This window comes from Solea solea, chromosome 4 (genome assembly GCF_958295425.1).
Source record: "Solea solea chromosome 4, fSolSol10.1, whole genome shotgun sequence".
Lineage (NCBI taxonomy): Eukaryota > Metazoa > Chordata > Actinopteri > Pleuronectiformes > Soleidae > Solea > Solea solea.
This window is the reverse complement of record NC_081137.1, coordinates 18,866,717-18,892,734: the sequence shown is the minus strand read 5'-3', so window position 1 is coordinate 18,892,734 and position 26,018 is coordinate 18,866,717. Positions and strand designations below refer to the sequence as shown.

Genomic DNA, 26,018 nt, shown 5'->3' with positions numbered 1-26,018 from the left:
GCTCTACATCAAGTGCTGCACTCGCAGGGCCACCTCCACCATAAGGGACATCTATTACTTTTTCCCATCACCTGTTTTCCCTTCTGCTGCCAGGGAAGAGGTACAGGTGCACTAAATGGCACTTTAATATACTGCACTACAAAAAAGCTGGTCTACACTATGACTTTAACATTATGTGCTGCTATGCACTTAAGCGTGCTGTGCTCAGGCTGCTGTTACAGGTCCTGTTCTGTTCTATTTCAATGTTATCTCTTTTAATTTATTATCTGTGTGGTACTTTGTACAGAAGAAAGGATGACAAAGAAATCTTGAATCTGGATGTATAGATAGATCCTTTGTTGTCCTCATTAGGAAATGTATTTGAGCTCAACAAGGTGGAATTAGCATACAAGAGATAAAAGATAAAAGAAAGAAAACAACAGTGGAATTAAATCAACAGTCCCATTGAGGGCAAATAAATACATAAATAGGAAGAGAAAAGTCAACCAGGGTCAATTAGTTCAGTCCAAATTAAACGACTGACCACGTCAAGTTCTGCAAGAGCTACAGAAAACTTTCTTTTTTAATTTCAGACAACTTTATTTACTGAGGGCTCACAACCACAAATAAATGATCAGATATTATGCACCATGTGATCTGACTGAAGGTCCCTCCACTCTTGCTTTTAAAGCACATGCCTCGTGATAGTGTATTTGAGACTCTGCCTGCACATTAGCAGTCCACAGTACATCCACAAAAAATTATCAGTGTTCAGTTCTTTCACTCTTTACCTCACACAGTACATCTCTCAGTGCCAGGCTGGCTAGGTGTTGCTTGTTAGCTCAGTGCCTGAAGGCTTCTGCCAGCTCATGAGCTCCCCTGTGTTAGCCAGCATCAGCTTAATTGGACCATGTGGCTGCAGCAGACGTTGTGTTCTGAAACTTTTTTTGAATGTTTCAAATATGAAATATCATGCTGCTGGTGAGCAGGCTGTGGTGATCGTGTCAGCAGTGAGGCTTTTGGTTCACCAGTTACAAAAACTGGAGAAGCTTTCAAATCCACTGAGAGAGGACTAACAATCTGGTGATGAGCCCCGGGAAGCCATGAGTGTTTGTAGAGCAGGTGAGGACGATAATCAGGGAATACAGGAGTCTCAGGAGAAGCAGATTTTGCTGGAAAAAACAGTCACAGCTGGGCTGTGACATAATGTAACAGTTTCCGTTATGAACCACACATCCACCAGTGCAATCCAAATGCAGATGTTTTTTGTGACATGTACAGATATAGAAACAGTATTGTTTCGCACCTGCTTTTGTCACAGCTTCTCAGCCTTCTTGCTGTCCCAGTTCATTTAAATGTGACTTCATTTTACTTGGATATATATTTCCCTCTCAATCTAATATTTTACCACATTTAAACCTATTTTATTATTATTAGGGGTCGGAATCGCCAGAGACACCACGATACGATATTATGACAATATTTAAGTCACGATACGATGTTATCACGATATTGCGACTATTTGCGAAATCGTATACTGCGAAACTGAAAATATCAATTGATTTTGTTGTGCTAATCCACAAAGTGTAATGTTTATTGTAACATCAGCAATCGTTACTGGGTGTCTCAATATAATATTGCTACGCAATATATCGCAGCATTTCACTGTATCGAAATCTGTTTCTGCACAAATATACTTCTGAGCTGAGCGACACTGCGTGTCCATGTCACCACAATACATGTGACCCTGTTGACAAAAAATACTCATCAGATTGGTATTTTGGGTCATTGTATTTTCTGGGAAAAGCCTATGGATTAACTGGTAATTCCATGGGCTTAACAGATACTTCCACTGTTCAAGTATAATTGCATATCTAGTGCAACAGCATATCATCAGAAGGGTAAAACAAACCTGTCCCATGATGTTCTAAAGCCAGCTTGTGCTTCTGTTTGTGGGTGAACAGTCCTAACGCTTGGCAAATTGCTGCTTTTCAGTGAAAGGAAGAGCTGACATCGAAGGACGAGTGACGTCACTGTGAACGCTTGGCTGCAACAAGCCAACATCACATTACACCGTATTCCATACTGCACAAGAGTAGGCCACAAACCAAAAGTTAAAGACACATGTCAGTGTGTAAGTGACAAAGCTTGACAGTATACCTGTAGGTTATAATGTGACAGCTGGAAATCTGAATGCACACAGCTTGCTCCAGTTTCAGTTGTGATGACAGATCATCTCCGTAGCAGAAAGACAGTCATACTAAAATAAACAATACACACTTTTCACCATCGACCATGGCAGGAAATTATATGGCACAATAATTGTTGGTAAGCTGTATTCAGCTGTATAAAACGTCGGTAGTGATTTCGGCCATCGTCCTAGCAACCCACTTCTTCCACAGTGTTGAACCTTTCGGCTTCACTCTCAGCTATAATAGTCAACACTCGCACTGAGTCTTAACCAGGGAATTACCGTCATCAGTGAGTCTCAGCCCGGACTCACTGTCGCACACGCACGCCCTTGCACTGGATGTACACTTATACTTTTCTCTGCTGGGCTCACGGTGCCTTTTACACGCAACCCATGTGCCTTAAATACCACACCATCTTAAAGCAGCTCAGCAGCACAAAGAGTGAATGGACTGTTAAAGCGGTGGTACTTACTCGGTCTGTGTCAAGTTCTTAATGCAGAAAAGTTGAGGATATGAGGTATTAGATTTGGCAGAGAGTGGAGGAATTGAGGCCCGGCTGTTGATGAATTATTGAACCGCTTGATCCGTCGGCGGGGAAAGTCTGGTTGTGTTCATTCAGAGGGGAGTTGAGAAAGGACCACTGGCTACGTTAAGCACATTACCCAAGGGAGAGCTGAATTAGAAATCAGCTATGGAGGGTGTTAGGCCATTGTCTGCATTGTAGGGAACAGGCAGCCTCTGTGTCAGAGGATTAGGGTAGCTGTTAGCTGGCCACCAGGCATCTGGTGCTCACACGGCACAGTGTTTGACAGGACTGCAGCGCTGCAATATGACCGGAGAGAGCAGGGAACTTTTACTGCACTGTGAGTTACTTTTGGCAGCTTTGTCCTGGGCCTTTGGCCTTTCAATGTGTCGAGCTGGATTAAAATAAAGAGGTAAGCACTGATTATGGCTGGGTTTTATGTTTTATTTCAAATTTCCTCTTTTATAATAATGAAACTTACCTTCTTAAAATACAGCCTGGAAAATACATTCATGCTATTTGTTCCATTTTTATTTTATTTCACATCTTGTCATTAGTTGAATGAGTGAAAACTAACAACCGGTTGTGTCCCGTGTAGTCTCGCACACATACTGCTACACACCAGCCATTCAAGAGCTTCTGAGGATTTGCATACATTTTGCTGAATTCCTTTGTAGCCATAATGGTGTGTTTTCATTTGAATTACAACAAGATAGACCTGTGGCTGTTTTTCCTTGTTTGTTTTGCAAGAACACGCAAGTAAATATTGAGTCAGAGTTTATTTCCTGTGTCAAACACAGGATTTATGTGTGATTGTGATAGAGGCATGGCCCCAGCTCTGGTGGTGAATGCTAATAACTTTTTTTTCTTTATGGAGATCTATTTAAATGTAAATGCACCTTTTATGTGCAGGGCCACCGCTTGTTAAGAATCTGGACCTTTGATAAAAACATGGCCAACCTTTCAAAAACATGTGTCTGTGTTTTTTTAGAAACGATAACGGCGGAAGAGAATGCCAAACAAAGAGCTCACTTGAGTCCTATTACGCAGATGCTTAGTGGACGATGTGGTAATGATGCTCCAACAGATGTTGAGGCTGTGGCTCCAGAAGGTTGTAATTCAGTGTTACAGCAGTGACTCATACTGGCATTCAGTAGAAGTAGGCCATGTTGAAATGTCTGCATCAAGTGGCAACCAGTCATGACGTCATCCATAAAAATCTCTATTCCTCTGTTTTGAAACCTTCAGAAATGCAATGTTGATGCTTTGTGACCAGAGGTTCACAGGCATCACTTGCAACCAGGCTCATATTTATAGTGTCTTGTTCCTAGGGTTGCAAAATTCCAGGAATTTTCAAAGGTGGAAACATTCCATGGGAATTAACGGGAATTTATGGGGATTTTAACTGGAAATTTGAGTTAAGTTGAAGGTTGGGAAAATATATATTGTTGCATAATCTTGGCTAAAACAATCAGATTTGATGTGACAGATGTGAAGGACTGAATAAAGTCAGGTACGTTTTGATGATATTTTGAGTCATAATGTAGTCCTTTGGCTCAAATGTGTGGCTTCAATAGTCTGTATCTGTGTTGTGGGCCCAGAAAAGTTGCTTTCGTAGTTCAGAATTCTAGAAATCATTGTGCATGTGATGGAGGAATATACAATGCATGTAAGGGGTGAAACTATATCTATGTTCCCAACCTTCAATTTTGTAAATTTCTAGTTAAGTCCTATAATTCCTGTGGAATATTTCAAAAAACGAACTAAAGTTTCCATGGTAAGTTTCTGGAAATTCACCAGACATTTTTCCCGGGAATTTTCGCCCCTTACAACAAAATTTCGTTAAGTGTATGCATTTGATCCAAACTTTGTTTGTATTATTTTTGTTTGTTTGTAGTACTCCCTCCCCCTTTTTTTCAAATGTGTTTTTATTTTTAAAAGTTGCAAAAAAAAAAAAAAAAAAAAACCTCAAGTTTTATATTTGTGTTCTATAACTACAATGCTTTTAGCAGGAAAACTCAAATCAAGAGCCAGTTTTCATTGTTAAGATGTGATTCTCGAATAACAAATGTATAGGTATATATAGCCAAATTCTGACAACCTACCTTATCTTTATGTTATTCAAACGTTGTTGTCATGGTGATGAGCAAAGAGCAACAGAGTGGAATGACATTCACTCAAGTAATACTATAAATACAAGTTGAAGAAGTTTGTGTGCGTAAGAATGTCAAGAAAGATCTTCTCTTGCTGCAGACATTTGTGGGTTTTTATAATGTTAAAACCCACAGTACTGAGGGTATTCTGTAAAACTACAATACTGTTACTATATTGTACAGTGGTGTAACTATGGTTTTTATCAGATTTTCTGTTAGGAGAAGATACTGAGAAACTATGGCAGCTTCTCCAAAATACACAACTCCCCTGCCATGTGCTTGAGAAACTAAAAAAAGGCACTTTCAAAGATCTGATTTAGCTTTTTTTTAATTGCACTGTATTTGCACTTTGAGGTTCATCTACAGTACAAACAAAAATGACCCATTGTATTATTTTTAGAAAGTATCCCTTGTTTTTATTGTCTGAACCGTTTGCACAACACGACAGATTTAGTCTTACTTGTGTGTTTGATGCATATTTCCATTTTTACAGTAAAACTCCTCTGTTTGCTTCAATTTGTGTCTCTCATTTAGAGCTGAAACGATTAATCGATTATTAATCGATTACTTAATTAATCAACAACTATTTTGATAATCGGTTTGAAGCTATTTTCATGATTAAAACAAGATTTCTGATTGTTTGAGCTTCTTAAATGTGAATATTTTCTTAATTTCTTTGCTCTGGATAACAAAGAAATCATTAAAAGTTAATCATTTTGGTTTGTGGACAAAACAAGACATTTAAGCACATCATGATTTCCAGGTTTGACGAACAGCGATCAACATTTTTTAAGGTCTTCTGATATTTTATGGACCAAACGATTAATCGAGAAAATAATCGACAGATTAATCGATTATGAAAATAATCGTTAGCTGCAGCTCTACTCTCATTGAAGAGATATGATTAACTTGTGACGTCTGTGGTGACGTTAACTAAACCTGAGTCATGTAATGTCCCTTTTTTTCCTCCACAGATATTCAGGAGTTCTATGAGGTGACACTGCTGAACACACAGAAGAGTCGTGAGCAAAAGCTTGAGGAGGTCATGCACATGGCAGACAAGTGGGAGAAGAGCGTTTCTATACAGAACTCCGAGATCCCACATTCGGTCTGTCCAATAGAGGAGGTGAGAAACAGGAACACCTCAAACATACTGTCCTTCAAACCGAAGCATTATCTCTGTGTGACGGTTGCCGTTCAGCAGGGATCAGAAGAAAACTGATGGAGACACAACTTCTTTTAGATGAGCATGAATCAGCGGACGTCAAGGCTCAATTCAAAGTTACTTTCATTGCCTTTTTATTGGAGAATTTTGCCTTGGTTTTTAAAAAGCACACGCACAATAAAATGCATCAAAAAAACATGCACACATCCAAACATCAGCTAAAACTTAATCAATATTTTCATTTACTTGATTGTGTTGAAAAAGCAAGAATTCTACGCCAACATTTCAAAGGATATACGAGATAATTTATACATTACGTACAATCAATGCAATCTTGGAGGTATTCGAGTGCCTCTTTACACTTCTGTCAGTTCTGTCATGCAGGAAGTACTGAACAATTCGGTGAACCAATATAGTTTGAAGAAGTACTATGAAGTACTGGAAAACGACGTGCCTGATGCCAAACTGAGTAGTGCTAGAAAATATGATATGTATGTAGCAGTGTAAACAGGAAGCCGATGGTCTATACTCTGCAGTTGCATGTGTTGGGACGAGTGGTAGTTCACCACACCACAGTGGTTATTCTTATTTTGGGCTGGCTGGTAGTGAGTGGGATCAATTAACCCAGTGGACCAGGTTTTGAGTAACAGCAGGAGCGTGACTTTAACTCCACATGCTGAGCGACATGGATTTTTATTCAGTGATTCACACAAAGGGTTCAAAGGCACGGACATCCAAATTAAATAAACAGTAGATGCTGGGCAGTATTGACAAAATGATAAAGGGCCAACTCTTTCGTCAGTATGAAGTCGGCTTCGGGCCCAAAACGTCACTTGGTTTGGAGTTTTATTTTTGCAGATATAACTGGTGTGCCGCACACATTCTGTTTTCTATCATTCAGTGATTCACCTCCGGAATAAAGAAGCTGGCTACTGCCAGGACTGTGTTATTTAGTTTAGTCTTCAACCAATGCTGTCTGGGCTGGCCTCTCTTGAGGGGGACCTTTTGAAGTTTGAGGTTAGCTCCACACACGTACCCACTTGCAGCCAAAAAACTAAAGAATATCTAGAGAAAGAATGAATGACAGTTAACGAACATACTACTCACTGAAAACAGAAAAACCAAGGCAAAACAGAAAAGTTTTCAGTGAGACTTTTACACAATACCTACCAACTAACCCAGTGTTTCCCAACCCCGGTCCTCAGGGATCGCTGCCCTGCATGTTTTAGATGCTGCCCTGCTCCAGCACACCTGATTCAGATGAATGCCTCGTTATCAGGCTTCTGCAGAGCTTGATGAGGAGCATTTGAATCAGGTGTGTTGGAGCAACACTAATCATGTATCTCATTATTTAGACAGGAATTGCGATTTGTGATATGATTTGTGATGGAGAATGCTAACGTTTACGCCATTGTTCTCGTTTGCGTTCGAAAAAAACACATTTAAAATGATAACTGTGTGATATTTGTGCAGATCTGTGAGAAACAAAGATGTTTTCTTCAGTCTGTTGAATATGATGTGTGTAGATCAAGACAATAATACATCTAAAATTATATTTTGACACATCTCGGCTTTAACAAATATTGCGCTTCGATGAATTATTCAACCCTACAACCAACCTGGTAAAAAAGGAATGAGCGAACATGTTTGTGAGAATGGAATGAATATTTTTCTACTTGAACTACAAAGATCAGAAAAAATGACACTGGTTTCAGTCTGAAATTACCGCAGACATTCAAAGGCTTCAGGTGTGAAGTAGGGCTTATACCGTACAAGAGCATGTCCAAAACTTCTTGATTCCTCTGCAATCACTTCCTCGCTTCATCACTTTAAGCTAGGAAGAAATAAGGAGGCATCCGAAAGGCTGAAGCGGATAAAAAAGATGAAAAGAAAACCATTAAACCTTCGGCTTTTATTAAAACACAGTCTGCATCAAAGCATTTCTTCAACGATCTGCTATATAGTTTGTGATGTGAAGTGTACTTGTGTTAGTGCTGTTCTGCGTTTAATATCCACTGGGAGAGAAGAGTCCGCATCCCAGCAAGGATTTACCAATTGTGTCTTGTTTTTTTTGTTTTTTTTAATACTTTAGTAGCAGTGGCGCTATAGTTGATGAAACTCCTAAAGAGGTTTATTATGATTATGCACTAAAAGTGTAGTGACTGTTTTTGATCCCCTGCCTGCAACGTCTATCACCCTACGTTTTTATCCTATCGCTATAACATATGTTAGTTATCACATATGTGATAACTAATAATCTTGTTTTTACTACAATTTACGACGCATTCAGACAGCAGCTTTTGACTATTATGGAGCAGGAGCTGGTATAGAGACTAAAAAACAGATTTAAAAGATAGAGAATATTATTATAAATACATTCAGATGGAAAGGTTCGCGTTTTTCCCCCAACTGTGGTGTGTCAAAAACACAGACGGAGGTCCTGTGTGGTGACGGCTTGTTCTCATAACAGTAAAAAATAATGTGCAACAAATGTTCTGATGTTTGGTCTCAAGCTGTGCTCTGCTGCTTGGAAGACACACGCACGCACGCCAACCCAATCATGTATTCTACTACCTCACATACAGTAGCATAACATACAAAACACAACGTGGGAGGAAATGCATTCCTTATGTAACATAATTGAGAATGCAGTTGTGTGGGGACGTAAAACGTACGAGATCAATATGGTTTGCCGCGTCTTTGCGGCGAGGCTCATGGAAAATGTACGCCGTGTGGGAAATGTGTGTATATGAGTTTTCTTGATAAGAATTGACGATACTAACAGTTTTACAGGATGATTTCATACAAAGACTGAATCAGTCAGAGTCCACGGACCACCACTGTGAATATTAACAGTGAAAATGTAAAAGAAATAACGTGAGTCTCTGTGTTATTAGTCCACCGTGTTTGACTGAGATGAAGAGCAGATCACATTTGATGATATTTGGGAAAAGCAAGTCATTCCTCAGCGATGGTGGTGGATGATTGATTGGTGTCAGATGTCTCTTTTCTCTGTCGTTGTGTGTGTGTGATCTCTTTCTGAGATGAGCTCTTTAAACTTTGCCAGTAGAATCTGTACTTTGGCTATATATATTACTATGCTATACAATAATAATATTTTATCAGCTTTGTAATAGAAATAGAAATGTATAATAACTACTAGGATTTTCTGGAGAATTGGTATTGCACACAAATGCATCTTGATATCTTGCCTAATGCTAAGTGCTGTATGTGTACTTCCATTTAGGCATTATGTAAAGCAGGACTATTTGATTACAAACTCAGTTGGGCTGCGTTTTCAAACCAAAAATTTTATCTGGGCGCGACATTTGCTGCAGCAGGTGATGGCAAATTTAAAACGTACATCAAAAAGTGCATTTGAAACGGTAATATAAATATTTTGCACACCTCAAAGTGCATAAAAAAGTGTCCAGTATTAGCTGTTACTATTTTAAATTTAAAATAAACGTGTTTGTCATCTCGGGTGCAACTCAGAGTGCATAAAATCAAAAAGGTGCACGATATTATACGACCCACAAACATCTCAAAGGGCCTTTAACAGAATACAGAAGAACTAACACTGCTATCAAACTGACCAGACTACTGTAGGAATTGATGTTGGAATCTTTTGAGAGACAGTGTAAAGTGTCTCTCTAGTTATTTCTGGTGGAACCACAGGCTGGGATGTGAGGTTGATTATGGTCCGCATGTGTAATATAACTCCTCCAAATCCTTCCATTGATTTATGATTGTCTTGAAATATATTGATTTTCATTGAATCCCTGAATAACAATATTATCGTCATGCCCTTCCGTTTGCCAACTTCCATTCAAAGCCTCCAGATTATCAATTTGAACGATGCCAAGGCAGTTTTTGGATGGATGGATGGATGGAACAAGTCGTTAATCATCTGGTGTCCACTCATACGCACATGTGCCATGCTTTGTCATCTATTTTCCTGTAATTGGGAACACACTTTACAAAATTGACATTATGTGCAATTGGAGAAGACGTGGAACTAGCAAGTGAGACCATAAACTCTCTTTATTGATGTTATACGGTAAATAAACATCTCCCTTCAAACCGCTGCTTCCAAGATGGAGCAGTTACACATAGACGACGGACAGACAAACATGCTGTCATTATAGCAGTTGGATGATGCGTGTTTTGTTTTTGCCTGTCAAAGCTGGATGTGTATACACCTCTGGGTCTGTTTATACCAGGCATGTTACTAATAGCATGTTTGGCTTGGAACGCAACCAGCATTTGGTAATCCTGTTTGTTAATCCTATTTGTTGCAACAGTCAAACATTGTGCGTTGTCAGTGACTTTTTCTGCAGCAGCAGTCAAAATTGGTCGCGATAAACCGATAGCATGTACGTGGTTTGTAGAACAGTGTAGTAGCAGTGTAGTCGAGTATAAAATCAGGAGCTGCTGGACCATTTTGCTGATGTCACCAAGTACTACCAGGATAAGGATAAGTGAGGGGGATTACAAGAGTCCTCAGAGACTCATGGCCCCACTGTGAGGTCATCAGGACACTGCTGTTATATCCCATGTTTAGTTACCACAATCGGCCCTCTGAAGATTAGACAAAATGTCCCGTCAAACAATGACTTAGCAGATGGCTCCATTCAAATTAATCAGGGGGGGGGGGGGTCAACGTTTGTCAGAATTAAAGTGCAAAAACAAAAGCACAGAACTTTGACTTGTGGTGACTCTCTGTGGACACAATGGAGCATTCTAATGGTCACTGATGCAATACAATAAATGAGCGGTGACGTCTCTGTAGCATTGCCCACAGTTATTCTGATTTAAAAGGAGATTCTGGATCGTGAAATGGTTAAAAAAAAAATTTTTTTTTAAATGTGGTTGTTGTGGTTGGAACTGACACACAGGACCAACGGTAGATAAGCAGACATACCTGCATGGAATTCCACAGAGAAAACACGTGATTTTACATCACTGCACTGAGGAGTCGCTGATCCTCTGTTGCCTCCACCAGTGAGTTAAAAAAAAGAAGTATTTTTATGATTCATCAGAAACTTACCGACCAAGGCTGGCATGGATTTATTTACCTAAGCCCTTTGTTAAGTAGCTAAAAATCTGTTTTTCCCTTCCCTTCAAATGTTTTCACTAAATGGGCCAGCTTGTTCCTCAGCACATCGATTGCACAGAACGCTGTCAGCTGTATACAAGATGTTGGACCATGTGTACAATAATTATGCCATACAGCCACACCATAAACAAATCCTTACTATATCTTTAAAGTAGTAGAGTGTAAAGAAAAATAAGACAGAATACATCAAGTACAGGAAAACATATTCACTCTGCTTTAACCAGAGTGAGGGATAAAGTGAGCCTGCATGTACTGAGGGTTTGTACTGGGTCTTAGTGTTCCTGGAATTTATTTTTGCTTGCCACAGGCGCACATATAGACTTATGCCATGCGGGCCTCTAATTAAAGACGAACCAAAGCAGACAAAACAGACCGACACTTCAGGCAACAGTGTCCCCATCTATCCGTTAGTGTTGAATATTGCATAACACCTACGACTACATGCTGTTCTTCAAATGTTTTTGTTGGTTGTTTTCACTGATCAGGTCAGGAGGCATTTCAGAAAATATCCTTGCAATAATCAATTTAACAATCTATGAATGAATGAATGAATTAAACCCTTATGTATACATTTTTAAGGATTTAATGCTCACTCTCCCAACTCAGATTTCATCTATTACATGCATCAGATCTATATTAAGTCTTTCCTCAGTGTATAAGATGTTTATCAAATTAAGGTTGTGTATTGTAACCAGGTAAATTCACACCAGTGTGTTACTGGTACAATGTGGTCGTGTAGATTTAAAGGGGACATATTATACCCTGTTCCCTGGTGTCCTAATGAACATGTCAGTGACATGCCTTGGTCAAAATACCATAAGGATGAAGCACAATAGCATTTCAATAACCCTGCTAAACCCGCCCCTTTCAGAACGCTCGGTTTTCGTGCATGGTCCCTTTATATGCAAATGAGACACAGGCAAACACACACCCACTTCTTCCAGGGGGTTTCTGATTTGTCCTTTTTACAGCGCTCACTCGCTCAGCTGCTTCTCGTCTCCCCCTCCCTCCACTAGTTCTCTGACAATATCAACATGGCAGCATGCGCAGAAAACAGCGAGAGTGCCGTCAAAGGAAGAGACGTCCTACATAAGGATCGAGCCGAACAGTGCCGAACTGTAAATCAGTTAAATACACTTAGGAACAGCACAGCTGATCGCCACCGCTGATCGCCAGCAGCGCGCGGCGATCTGAATAAACTGGCGCTGTATCAGACCGATGACTGTATGCTCCGGAGCTGGCGATCAGTTTAGGCAGCTCGGCGCTCGCCGCTCGCCGCTGGCGATCAGCGGTGGCGATCAGCTGTGCTGTCCCTATGTATCCATGTGTCGGAGGTCTGTTCCTGTGACGGCACTCACACATACAGCGCCAGTTTAGGCAGCTCACTGTTCGCCGCTGGCGATCAGCGGTGCTGTCTTTTTAACTGATTTTCACAGAGAGTGCAGCACCGCTGATCGCTACCGCTGATCGCCAGTGGCTAACGGCATAAACGGCCATTGTATGTGATCAGACTGAGTCTGTGCTCCGGTCATGGAGGACGTACTGAACAAATATTTTTAATTAGGATGTGTCAGAATGGTCAGTTATGAGCTCCATGTGACCTTTTCTTAAAAATGTGTGTGTTTGTACGTCGGTGAAATACGTTCGCTGACTAAATACGGCGACCGCTGGCCGCAGTCTGATGCGAAGTGGTGCGAACACACGTTTGCTGACTTTATCCGGAACATTAGCTTCATATATAAAATCCTCTGAGGCTGGAAGTTTGTGTAAAACACTGTGCTCCACTGTGCAGCCACCAACAGCACGCTTGTCCCTCCACTTTGACATAATACCGCTCTTCCTCCCTCGCCTGCACTCTCGCAGGGACAAGGTGGAGCTAAGGTGGAGCTCTCGAAGTAAACTTACTGGTGGGGCGGTAACATTCGCGGTGAAATGCGCATGCTGACGTCATAAGCGCAGGGAATTCAACATCGAGTGTTTTATCGCCTATACTTACACTTCGGGGAACCACGAAAACATGACGGAGTATTCTTTTTCCACACTTTGGTGACTGGTAGGGCCCCCAGAGTCCCAAATATAAGTATTAAAATGGTTTAAAAGTTGATTTTGCATAATATGTCCCCTTTAATTCTATTTACCGGTTTGTTGTTTCCAGCAGAGGGAGCAGAGCAGCTCGGACACAAGTGGAATGGAGCAAGGGGGAAACAGTGGCAAGAGCTCTGAGGTGAGTTCTCCCTTCAAGCAGGCACTGCTGTGTTTGTGTTTGTCTGTGTGTGTGTGTTTGTGTATACTCATCAGTCATAAGTTTGTATACATTTTTGATTAAAGCTGAATTACTCATATACCACTGTGAGTCTACAGCGGAGGCAAATGAAGGACACTGACACATTCATAAAGTAACTTGCTGGACATGGATGAGTCGTCTGCTATTTTGGAACACTCTGTGATCTAATATTTTGGTTTCACCTTATCAATTGCAATGGCAACAATAGAACACTCTATTTAACAAGTCTGTGTCTCCTGTTGTATTTATATCCAGCTGCAGCAGCAAGTGTGCATTGTAGGAAATCTATAGCATTAGTCAAGGCTTAGTCATCAGGAGGTGGTAGAGGCGGATAAAGGTCGTACTAAAAGACCACAGTCTCTTCTGTGGTTAGTTTAAATGGGCTAAGTTAAGGGGAGAATTGTTTTTACATGTAAATATTTAATGTATATCCCTTTTAAGGATTGATGACATATTTTCTTTCTGCTCCTATCTGCTCGGGAGCAGTAGAGGATACGAAGTGATAAGGAGCTGCAGAGCGTCTTTACTTAAAATATTTAAAAACATAAATTAAACATTTTCCTTCACAGATGAAGTTTGTTGACTTTGAAAGTGTAACACCGACTTTAGGAAACAGAGTTTTTCATAGTCGTAGATGTGCATTCCCTGCTTTCTCTTTGGTTATGTTAGTCATTTTGTTTATTTTTCCCCTTGGGGAAATTCATTCTGTGGTTGCTGTACATTTGTTTTGTTTAAGGTGGAGATGGCTGAAGGTATAAGGCTCAAACTTTATTGCATTTCATACTTTTGAATCCATCTTGTGATGGTAGGAAAGTTGGAAATGATGATTGAGTGGGTGTGTGGTATCCTGTGATATTGCATGTGCGATGGCCTTGCTGTTTTGTTTTTGTAGGTTTGGAGCTTGTGGACCAATTATTTTTGTGGCTGAATGAGTTGTCGAAGAGTGAGGCAGAAGTGCACACCCACTTAGAAAACATGCATTTATAGTAGTGTTGCAACAAGTAATCGATGACGAAATAAATCGACTATTTTAGTAATCAACTAATTTGTTCTTTTTTATAAAATAAAAGTTCAGCCCCTAGCATGTAATTCTTTCTTTTCTCCACTTTGAAACATATGCCCGGTGCAAAGAAAAGATAATGTCAAATCTAGTTTCCAACCAGCACAGTTGTCATGTCCATGCCCAGTGCTCATGTCGTGGAGCAAATACAACTGGGCTCATCAGTGCACAATGTTTGTCTTCAAATGAGGCGTGGTCAGGTGCAATGCTGTGGTGCATTGCTACTGTGTGTGTGTGTGTTGAGGCAGCAGAAACCCACTGCACCATTGACCAACAGAAACTTTGTCTGAAGTACTTTCATGCTTATTCTTCATCATCGGGTAAATGCAAGATGAATTTCAGAGCAATCCCTTATCCTGCGCAGTTTAATGGGACAGAAGGTCAGCACACAGTGGCGGCAGACGGTCCACCAGCCAAGGACCATGCACTCATTAGCACAGGTGCTTGCTGTTGGGACTACTACTCTCTTTTATGTACTTTCATCCTCAACGGCGAGGTTACAGGACTCATATCTGCGACTGTACTTCTGTGGATGTTGTCAATATTGAGGGTTGGGAAACACTAACTAGGATATTTCACCATTTTCTGCAAAGAATTCATTGATTTATTGAGAGAACTTATTACGCAATTATTTACTGATGATGTCACAGCTTACATAAGCAACAGGATGAATCATCATTTCAAACCTAACCTTAACCTTTAGAGCTTCTCGGGGTGAAGAGGTGTGATGTCCACCTGATGTCTCTCGGTCCAGGACTTTACCTCACTTCACTTTTGAATACCTACATTTTTGGCTCCCATTGCATTTAATTTGCTATTGATATAGACCTTCTCAAATTAAAGCTTTACTGTAGTATCCATGATTTAATTTTTAAAATGTATGTGCTGCAGTTTAGAACAAGGAATGTGAAACTGATGAAATACTCAGTGATGGATGAAGTCCTAGTATAATGCATTTGAATATACAACTAATATAATATGATTTACCCTCATTTGAGTGAAAGAACAGGTCATTTTTTTAGTTGCTGTGTCAGGAAATGACTTATGAAGAGTGTGTTGGGGTCAGGCGTAGGCCACATTCAAGGGCAAACAGTGCAGCAGGCTTTGGAGTAAATCCGCCTGGCAGCCTGTCAGAACTGTTGTACACATACACAGACCGGTCCAAATTTGTCACACCTCGTCAGTGGCAGGCCCAACAAAGGAGGTTAAAGTATTCCTTCTCTCTAATGCAATAAGTGGATGCTGCGTGAGCTGCATCACCTGGAAAGATTAGTGATGTGGCTCTGGCGCAGAGAGCCTGAACTGGGGAATGTGTGTTCAGTGAGACCAACGGGAGGTTGGGAGTCTAAGGGCTCTTCTCGTCTGTCCACAAATGAAAGCAGTAATCAAGGTGAAATTCTGCAGCACACCTCTTCAGCAGGATGGCTTCAGCAAACAGGTACCAGCACAGTTGATATGTTGGTAAAATGTGTGTAAATTGAGAGGCTGACGGGGGAGGAAGCGGCTGAGGCGACCTGACCTGAGAGCTGTGGGCTCTGTGTACTGGCTGACCTGGTCAGTTATTAATTCATAATCAAGAGCATTAAGAGACTGAGCTTGAGCTTTTCGACACGCTCGCAGTGCGGTGTTGCATCCTTTTACGATGTTTAAATGGATCTTTTTAGTACACTTGAATTCAGATTTTGGCTCTGAGATGGTAAAGATAGGATTCAGATCACTGTAGGTTACATTTCATTCGTGTCTTATTTAGTTTTTAGTCGCATCTTAAGTTCATTGCCACATTGACTTGTATTGTATCTTCATCCAAAAAAAGCAAATTTCTCTTTCCTTTCCATTAATTAAGCCTGTTATCCAGTACCTTGAGCAGAGCTGATTTGTGTTTCATGTTTGATACTGAGGCAAGTAGAGATGTATTTTTATCCTCTGAGAAACACTTCAAAGATTACTTTTCTGCCTTTTAACTTTTCATGCATTGGCATAATTTTTGCTGTACTGCTGTGAATTAATTGCGTCATGTGTCTGAGAGTATGGAGTTAGATTTGAAGAAGTTGTCACAGCAATTCGGTATGGCGTTTATGCTGATAAACAATTATAGATAATATTGAGAGACAGTGGTACTGTCACGCTCATCTGGACAAAGTTTGCCCTGTGCGGTGTTGTGACATTGTTTTGTTTGTTGTTTTCACTCCTTACCCAAAGTTCAAATGTGTTTCATCACTTTTTCAAACCACAGGATGCGCAGACAGCCATTAAAAGATAACATGCATATAAACATGTTTTCAGTGAGCCGGTTGAGGCTTCTGAAGCCTTTAATTTCTCTGGAATAAATTTTTAGCTTTTCTGTCAATTTTTTTTTTTCTTCTCTCCCTCTGTCCCACACACACACACACACACACTTCAAAGCTTATCACTGTTATATAAGGAGCTGTTGAGGGATTTTTGTTTGATTCTCTCATTACTGCTATCATCGGCAGTGTTTTGCAGTTTTTGTGTATCCATGACTCATATTTGGTGCATTAACATTATGATAAAATGATTTGATTATGCAGACTTTGCAGACCACTGGAAGGTATACAGTGCTCAGCTAGTATTAGCTTTGTATTAAAACTCAAATGTCGCTTGAAAAGTTGTCCAGTTTAGATGCAATTGGAAATGATGAGCCTCATTCTAGAGGGAATTTCCTCAAACCTGGTACGGACAGTGACTTGGACTCTGAGGGTCATCTCAGACTTCATTTTTGTCTTGTTCTTATCAATGCACCATATTCAGATTTCTCACAAACAAGGCTCCAACTCCTTCACTAGTGTTTGAACCACAGTTTAGACCAATATTTGTCTTGTGAGGGTGGAACTTGAGTATTTTTTAATGCTGGGAAGTTGGAGAACCCAGTGGAGACTTCCCCACACATGAGGAGAACATGTAAACTTGTCCTCAGGGTAGGGCTGGACAATAAATATTTTCAAATCAGTTGGTATTGATAAGTTTCACAATGAGTATTTGCTGATTTAAGAAGCATTTTTTTTCTCGTGTCTGAGCTAAAATGACCATGTTAGTAAGTTCTCGTCCTACACGTCTTCATACATTTGTGCATTAATATTGTATTGAGTTAATGTATTGTTATGTTTTGATCGTTTCAAGTCATGTATGAATTATTGCCCAGTCTCGATTGACGTTACATCGATTCAAGTCATGTATGAATTATTGCCCAGTCTCGATTGACGTTACAAACGAACCGCTTTTGTTCACCTTGTATTTGCCATGTTTTCCACAAGGGTGCTTTTTTAATGACACAACACCTGCTGCCTCTTTAAAACAGTAATACACCTGCAACTGCAGGGGACATTTAAGATGTCTTTTGCCTCTTTAAGCTTCTATTTGGTGGCACACAGCGTGTGTGTAAGAATTCTGTCACAGTGATAGAAGGCAGTGTTTTCCCTGGCACTGCAGATGAAATTAAACCTTGGGCATTACCGTTAGGTTCCAGCAGACTGTGTGACAGCGAGCATGTGAACGTTGTTCATTCTGCTGAGCTGATGCTTTTGTCCTTTTCTACCTTCCATTGCTCTCTTTCTCTCTCTCATCCCATAGCGCTGCTTAGTTGCTTGGCCCAAAGGCAGAAGAGAGAGAGAGAAAGAGAGAGAGAGGTGGTGGTGGAGGAGGAGGAGGAGGATGAGGAGGAGGAGACATTGAACTGGAAACAAGAGACAGAGGATGAATGAGAGAGAAGCTGAGGGATTGTTTTGGGTTGCTGGAGGAGGCCAGGGCAGCTGCTGAGCATATTTAGTGTGTGTATGTGTGTGGCTGATGACGTGCGCTTCCCTCTCTGAGATGGTGTCGGAATCCTGATTGCCTTCAGCTCTGTGGAGGAGGCATCCCAACCCTCACGAGGGGCCCACAAGCTGTAACGTCCTTCTGCCGGGGCTTCTCTTCCTCCTGAGTGTGTGTGGATGTGTGCGTGGATGTGCGCACGTGTGTTCTCTTCCTCTTCTCCTCCCCCTCATCTTCTTCAGGAACTCCTACCTTTTTTCTTTTCCCTCCTTGGCTCTTCACACGGGAGTCTTTTTCTCCATCTTCTGGCTTGGTTTTGCCCCAGTGCTGGTTCTGGTGGTGATGTTCTTGAGCTTAGGTTGATCGTTTATTTTTTGGCCTGGCCAGCATGGATTGTCTTTGCATTGTCACCACTAAGGTAAGAAACACAGGAATGAATGAGTGATCCATGATATCAGAGAGAGGATTAGAGGAACACCTGGATGGAGACCGAGAGAATGAGCACTGTGGGAGAATGAGGCATGCAGTAAAGCAGGAGGAACAAGGCTGTCTGTGTATTGGTTATTTTTCTCTGAATGTGTGCTTGTGCATGTTTTTGTCTTTTTGTGCTTCCATCATCTCGTCACTGGGCTTTGAGTTGAAGAGCCGAATAAATCAATTTTTATTCGTTGTGAGATGCTCCGAGTGCATATTTTACTGCGGGTTATCATCTGCTGACAGGGTGAATTGTCGTTCTTGGTCTGACTGTGTTTGTGTGTGTGTGTGTGTGTGTGTGTGTGTGTGTGTGTGTGTGTGTGTGAAGGTATTATTCACTTCTTCTGTGTGTCTGTCAGCGGCACAGAGAAAGCTTGTGTGCCTGTCTGCTGAGATACGACAGCAGAAGTTGGGTTAAACTTCTGTCAGCTGGCTCGTGGCTGTGCTGCTGCAGCCGTCGGCTCACACAGAACATGAGCACTCCCGAAAAGCTGTTGGAAAGAGCCACTTGTGTGAAATGTGGGAAGCAATAAGGCATTATTACAATATATGATTCCTGAGGCAATCTGCAGAACCAATGAGTTTCATTTGATACAGTCGCATAAAAATGAAACACTCCTTTTCAGTGTCTCTCGTACTGTAAGATGTTCAGAGTGTAAGTGATCATGGCATCATCGTAGAGGGGGGCTTCCTCCTCTTACAGCACTACTTGCAGGTTTGTTCTTGTAGGACACCTTACACTTCTCATCAAAAAGTAACATATTTATATTCATGAGCGTGTACTCAAGCATTAGAAATGTTTCTACATACTGTATGCTTTGACCTTTGTGTTGTTATTCTTTATCTCCTCTAGGATTTTAAGTGATACAGACATTTTGCACATGGCTACTGCACCAGAAAGCAATTAAAATGATCTTTTTATTGTTGTATTAATGTACAATACAGCGACTGCAGTGGTGTCTAGTAGCTAATGTTTATTTTGACAACTTTTTATCTCTCCAGTTGCTTGTTCATACATGGTTTTTGCACTGCTTGCAGGGCACTGAGTGTTGGTCAGTTGATTGACCAATTTGGTATAATTCATCCAGTTTGTGTTGCAGTTTCTGCATCACAGTCTCAGTTTGGTGTGTTCAGCTCAACAGGGAGAAGAAAAACATTGCCAATTGTTTCTCTCTTATTGCTTAGAAAGTGTCTTACGACCTGAGACCATAAATCAAATCATATACAGTATGACAAAAATACAGTAGCTCTCTCTGTAGCCGCAATCTCGCTTTGCTAAATTATAGCACGTCACTATATCTGCAATTCAGCATAAAGTTCTACAAAAGTTCACCGTGTAGTGGCTCAGGCACCGTGTCTTCCTACACTGTCATGTTCTTCTGCAGAAAGATAAGTTTGTCAAACCTCTCCGCAGACGTCTGCTGCAGTAACAGCGCCCACTGCAGTGAGAAAAGTGTTTTTCTGAATTTGCCTATAGTGTCCCTTTGTCTCGTGTCAAGCGTGAAACGTTTCCTCCGTTCCATGTTGGAGACGAGACCGCGAAGGGAAGCACATCGTGGTGTTGGGAACGCAGCTCTGTTTAAACACAGGCTGCGTTTAGCCGACATCCCACGGGCAAAGAGTTGGGGCATTGAAAGGTCGCTGGTTCAATCCCGGGTGCAGATAAGTGCTGCCCACTGCTCCCGCTCCCCACTTGTGTGCGTTCACACCTGGTGTGTAAAAAGGATGGGTTAAATGCAGAGGACAAATCCAATATCAAAAATGACTAACTCTAATGAGCAACCAGTTTTTTTGCGTTTTGGTTTTGCATCCCCAGTGTCAAGTCAAAAAAATAATCGTACGGTTCCATACAGTGCCACCGTGGGGTCATAATCGTTTGCCCTGCACTTTGCAAGCAATGGTTACATCAAATATTTCTTTAATGATACAAGCTATTAGCGCTGTGAAAGGGAAAGCAACAGCGAACAGGTTACTCCTTTTAGAGGCAACTCGCCTACTATTTCCATCACACTAAGGTCACACTGACGTTTCGCACAGACCCTTCTAAGTGAACCTGACAGAGCTCTCTTCGTCATTTATGTGGGAAATCTCCGCTGAGTGGTTTGCAGCCTAAGTTTAGACACCGTCTACATCCAATAAGACAGCTAGACGAGCGCCTTTGCCGGAGATGCTAAAGATGGACACATGCAGCTCTCTCTTCCTTGTATGATGTAAAACACATATGTGGCGGGAGCAGAGTTCCCTTTGCTTATTTAAGCCGGTGAATCCCTAAAAGCCCTCGTGAAATATTCACACTGGATTGTGCAGGGAAGTCGTCACCATTACTGTGCTTGCTCTTCACCCATGAATGCCTCATAGTGAGTGGTCAGGCTTCTCTGAGAAGATAGTGTTGTAACATTAATGCAGTTTGTACATGGTGAGGTCGTGATTTCTTTTTTACACAGGCCAGCACGGTGATATGTGGTGGGTGTTGTTGCCTCACAGGAAGAAGGTTATAGTGTGAATGCATCTGCCTCGCTCTTGTCTTAATGTGCGCAGTTAACTCTGGACGCTCTGCTGTCCTTCAACTGTACAGGCTTGTCTAAAATGGTTAGTCTCTGTGTCAGGTCTGTGATAAACTAACATTTCCCGCCTCTATGGAGGGACAGTATGTGTACATACTGTATGTGTGTGGGTTTATTTGCATAATGCAGTGTACACAGTAGCTCTAATACAACCTACGAGGGTGGGCTGAAAAGTTCATAGGCTGACTAAGAAGGATTAATACCAAGGGCAATAAAACTTGGCATGCATTACTGTAAGACAACATCTTGGAAAACTAACTGCACTGTTTCCTTCTCGATAAACCTACATTTAATAGCTAATTGAGGACTTGGAAAACTGTATACCAAGGCCACGAAGTGTGTAGACCACAGGGGAGACTATGTTGGAAAAACAAACCACATTTGGTCAGATTTGACCATTGCTTCATGTTCAGTCCATGAACTTTTCAGCCCGTCCTATTAGCTATAGACCAATACTGTTACTAAATGAATATCCATGTGGTTGTTTGACTAGATCATTGTGTGAATAAGCAGACTTTCAGGTGTAGCGTGTATGTTGACAACGGATAAAACAGCTTTCATTGATGTGAATTTATATTGTTGTAGTGATACATGCACAGGCAGCGACAGTATATTTGGACTAATGTTTTGTTTTTATGGCCAAACACTTTACTGTCCTGGTTCAGTGCCACTGTTCTCACACAGTGTTGCTTCCAGATGAAGCTAATTTTAGTCAGTTGGCTGAAGCCCATTTCAGCATGCATTGGGTAAGACGTTAGCAGGCTATCATAGTCGACATGATGTATGGCCATATGTTATTTTGAGTTTGGCTTTATGATTTGAGGAGTACCAATCGCTTCAAGTGCTTTTACTAGTATTTGTTGTCGTTAGTGTTGATTGCACTGTTTGACCTCCTGCTTGGTCCCTGTACCAAAGAAATAAATAAATAAATAGTGTTTTTAGTTGCGGGAACATGGGAACTGCTGGTCTACTTCTGCCTACAACTGAACTGTTCCTTTAATTTTGTATATAATATAATGGTTTTGGTTTCAGGACTCATCTCATTGTTTCTGATTCATTCACTTTAAAGGATAGTATGCTGCTCTGTACTCCCATCAAAAAAAGGAACACGTACCTGTGCTTTAGTGTGAGAAAATAAAGGTTGACCTGAGTCAACTGTGAGATACTGCAAGTTTTATCTATTTATTAAGTTTTTAACTGTGCCTGCAGAATAGAATAGAATATACTGCATAATGCTGCGTGGAACAGAGCTGGAGGAGTACATGACATCATTGTTAGTACTGTGTGCTTTATCTGACTTCAGCCCACACAATGCTAAACCTAATATTAGACGTCTGCCTATCTTGGAAAAGCATATTCAATTTGGACATTTTGACCAATGTGTGTCACTTTTAACCAAGTTATCGTACGTTCACTTCTACTGTGTACAAATTGTAGCTGTGTGTCTTGACTCATAATGAATACATTATACAGCAGTCATACGGAGTTATTATAAAGCCCTCCCATCTCAGTGCTCATGTGATGAGAGCCTGTATGACACTATGTAATATTCCGCTCCGCTACGTTAAGTAGCCACCTTTCCATAATGAATGCACGGCGCGTAATGATATGTCGTTCTCGTTCCGCGGCCGTGTTATGTAAAGCTTCGGGGGCATGTTGAGTATTGTGCTGTAGTTCCAACATTAGAGGGGAAATAGGAGGGCGTGGAAAAGAAGAAAAAAGAGAAGGAAAAAAAAAACGGAGGAAGAAACAACTCCCACATGAGCGTGCTGATCATAAGCCACTGTTGCTGTTTTTAGATGATCTCTCATCTGGAATGTGGCACCAGTGTGGTGGAAAAGTGCATCAGGCTTCTGTCTGTATCTCTGTTGAAAACAAACATACTGTCGACTGATCCAGTCAAGACGGACCAATGAATTGTTAATACACTGGAAGGAACTGCAGTTTTTCGCACGATATGTGGCTTTGAATTGAACTAGATATTGTTATGGTGTGATGGTTTTATTTATATATATATATATATATATATATATATATATGTATATGTATATGTATATGTGTATATGTATATATATATATATATATATATATATATATATATATACATACATATATATATATATATATATATATATATATGTATGTATATGTATATGTTTTATATGTTTTTTATATATATATATATATGTATGGGTGTGTGGTGGGGAGTACATCACCTGTGCATCACCATCATTAACATCACTTGTAATCCTCTGAATTTGGCAACCTCATGGTTGCCAGGTGATGGTTTGGAAGCAGAAATCACGAAAGCAAACTGTGCTTGCCTTTTCAGATTCCCAACCTTTCTTAAGTGAAAGTGTTTAAACCACTATCAATTTTATACCTGCTCTTGATACCCATCCCCACTGAGAGATTTACTGTTTTTATGAATTAACAGAGATAGATAGATTATGCACAACCCAAGGAATAAAGACTACATGAATATATGAATGCATGGACGATAGGCTGGCACATTCAGTAATCCACACAACATTAGAGTGGGTTTAAAGAGGTGCTTTAGTCAGAAGCCACAAAAGAGACTCTTAAGTTACATGAATTATGAAAAGCAGTGGGCAGCTCCTGCTATAGTCTGCCGGCTCAGTTGTCTGTGGCTTTATCCGCAAGCACTTCCTGCACCTTTTCTTTTTTCTGTTGTTGCGTTCTTTAAAAAAATCACAGATAGTCACCTGTCACAGAGTTCTTCTCAGTGTGAAGAAAGAAAAAAAAAACTCCCACACATTTAATTTTCACCTCACAAGCCTGAAACACTTACGTGCTGTTTTTTCTTTTCACGGTTTTAAAAATACCATGGTCTGGGTTTAATCCCGAGTAAACCTGAAGATGTTTTTTTTTTTTTGAAAGTGTCGTGCTGATCTGAATGCATCCACAGAGCTATGTGGACAGCAGAGTGACCTCTGTGGGAGACGCTGACCTCTAACACCCAGCGGAGACCAAAAGCTTCCCGCTGATGTCTCGCCACTATCTCAAAATAGACATTTTTCCCTCCAAAGCACATGGCTTTCAGATACTTTTATTTTAGTTTCTTTAATCATTTCAAGGACAATATTTGTCAAGCACTTGTAGACTTGGACAAAAAATTGGCAATGTTACACATATACTGTAAAGCAAAGAGAACAAGACAGGGCCGGCCCAAGCCTTCATGATGTGGTGATAAAGGGGCCCAAAATCTAATTGTGCTTTGGGCCCCTTTATCACCGCCAATAATAAACAGTCATTTTCATTTAGTGTTCAAAATGTCACAACACTAAGAGGTGAATGTGGTCTCAGCCTAAAAACAGTGCATTGTCACCATGACAATGACTTTACCAGTTCTGATTTTGTGTGCAAAAAAGCCATGAGGGCTATAAAAATAAACTATGATAAATAATTATGTTATCATTAAATATTGAAGTAAAAACTAAAAAATAACAGTGCAATGAAAGTCAGATAACAAAACACGGCATCTCGTTCATTCACAAATGAGTGAAAATGCATTTAAGTAATGATTGAAATAAACAAAATGCTTAAATAATAAATAAAGACACGGGACTGTAACGAGATAACATAATGGTTTAAGAACTTCTCTCTGAAAACTATGTGAAATGTGCAAAAGGCTCACTGTTATTGTCAGGCACAAACAAGTGAAATGCTCTATGGGGATCTTCATTTAAGGATAAGGCCGACATGTATCATACTTATTGTTATTATTAGTGGTTGAAATAGTACTGTATTTTTAATAAAAAGATACAAAAATGAATTTGCAAGCCCACATTTAGTCAATAACGGGAAATGTATTGTTCTGGACTTCTGCCTTACATTAGATTTTTCTTTCGAAGCTGCTGCGTAAGTCTGTAGGTTATTTGTTGTATATCTGTCTTTTAATGTAGCACTAGTCATCCAGACTTCAGCAGTGAACAGCATTAGCTCTGTCACTATTGATTTCAAGAAGTTTATAGTCATGTACACAGTAAAAATGCAGGGTCAGCGACGGTGCAATGGAATTCTAACTTTTCTCCCAACAACAAAAAAAACAATTCAACAAAGAATCAGAAGGCATGCATTAATAAATAAATCAAAGAAAAGGAAAAACAAAGGAAGAGTAGAGATGTTGCACAGTTGGTAGTGTTGAATAAACAGTCTTCAGAGTTTAAAGTGCGTCACTGAGAGACAGAGAGTTGTGTGGACCTGATCAGCACTGTGAATTCATTTGGTCAATAGTTTGAATGTAGTGAATGTTTCTTATTTATGTATATTTAAAAAGATACTCACTATAGGTCTAACCTTTCAGGATTCAGTGAAAGTAATGCACCATGAAGCAACTTGGAGTCTTGCTGAGTATGACGTGCATTTGCAGATAGTGGAAATCATTCTTTTTTCCTCCAGTAGCCTCATTACTACGAGAGATTTAACAGCACTGAAAGCGAAAAATAGTTGCATCTCAAGTGGTGAATAATTAACAGTGAAACATTTAAAACAGCGTGAGACTCCACTCTGTCCCATAAACCTGTTAGTTGGCTCCTGATGCATTTTGAGGCCTTGCTTCTACCTTTTAACCAGCAAATGAGCTTTTACAGCCTCTATCATCGGAAGCAGGAACTGACTAAATGCTTCTCTTCTGGGTGAAAATAAGTGTTTGAATAAGTGTACTTTGAAATCAAAATCATTTGGATTTATCACCTTGGAATAAGTCTTTTGTAT

General features: G+C 40.4%; 1 protein-coding gene across 27 annotated transcripts in view; it reads left to right on the top strand.

Annotated features, from left to right (window-relative positions):
• dlg2 (discs, large homolog 2 (Drosophila)) overlaps positions 1-26,018 on the top strand; it is a 153,146-nt gene that overhangs the window by 13,849 nt on the left and 113,279 nt on the right. For 22 of the 27 annotated variants that reach the window (XM_058626689.1, XM_058626686.1, XM_058626699.1 and 19 more), the window contains exons 3-4: positions 5,822-5,973; positions 13,287-13,355. In XM_058626689.1, the coding sequence (XP_058482672.1) occupies positions 5,822-5,973; positions 13,287-13,355 (221 nt within the window). Of the gene's footprint in view, positions 1-3,025; positions 3,107-5,821; positions 5,974-13,286; positions 13,356-18,188; positions 18,662-26,018 lie in introns of those variants that run through there. The other 5 variants (XM_058626678.1, XM_058626680.1, XM_058626697.1 and 2 more) reach the window with 4 other exon arrangements.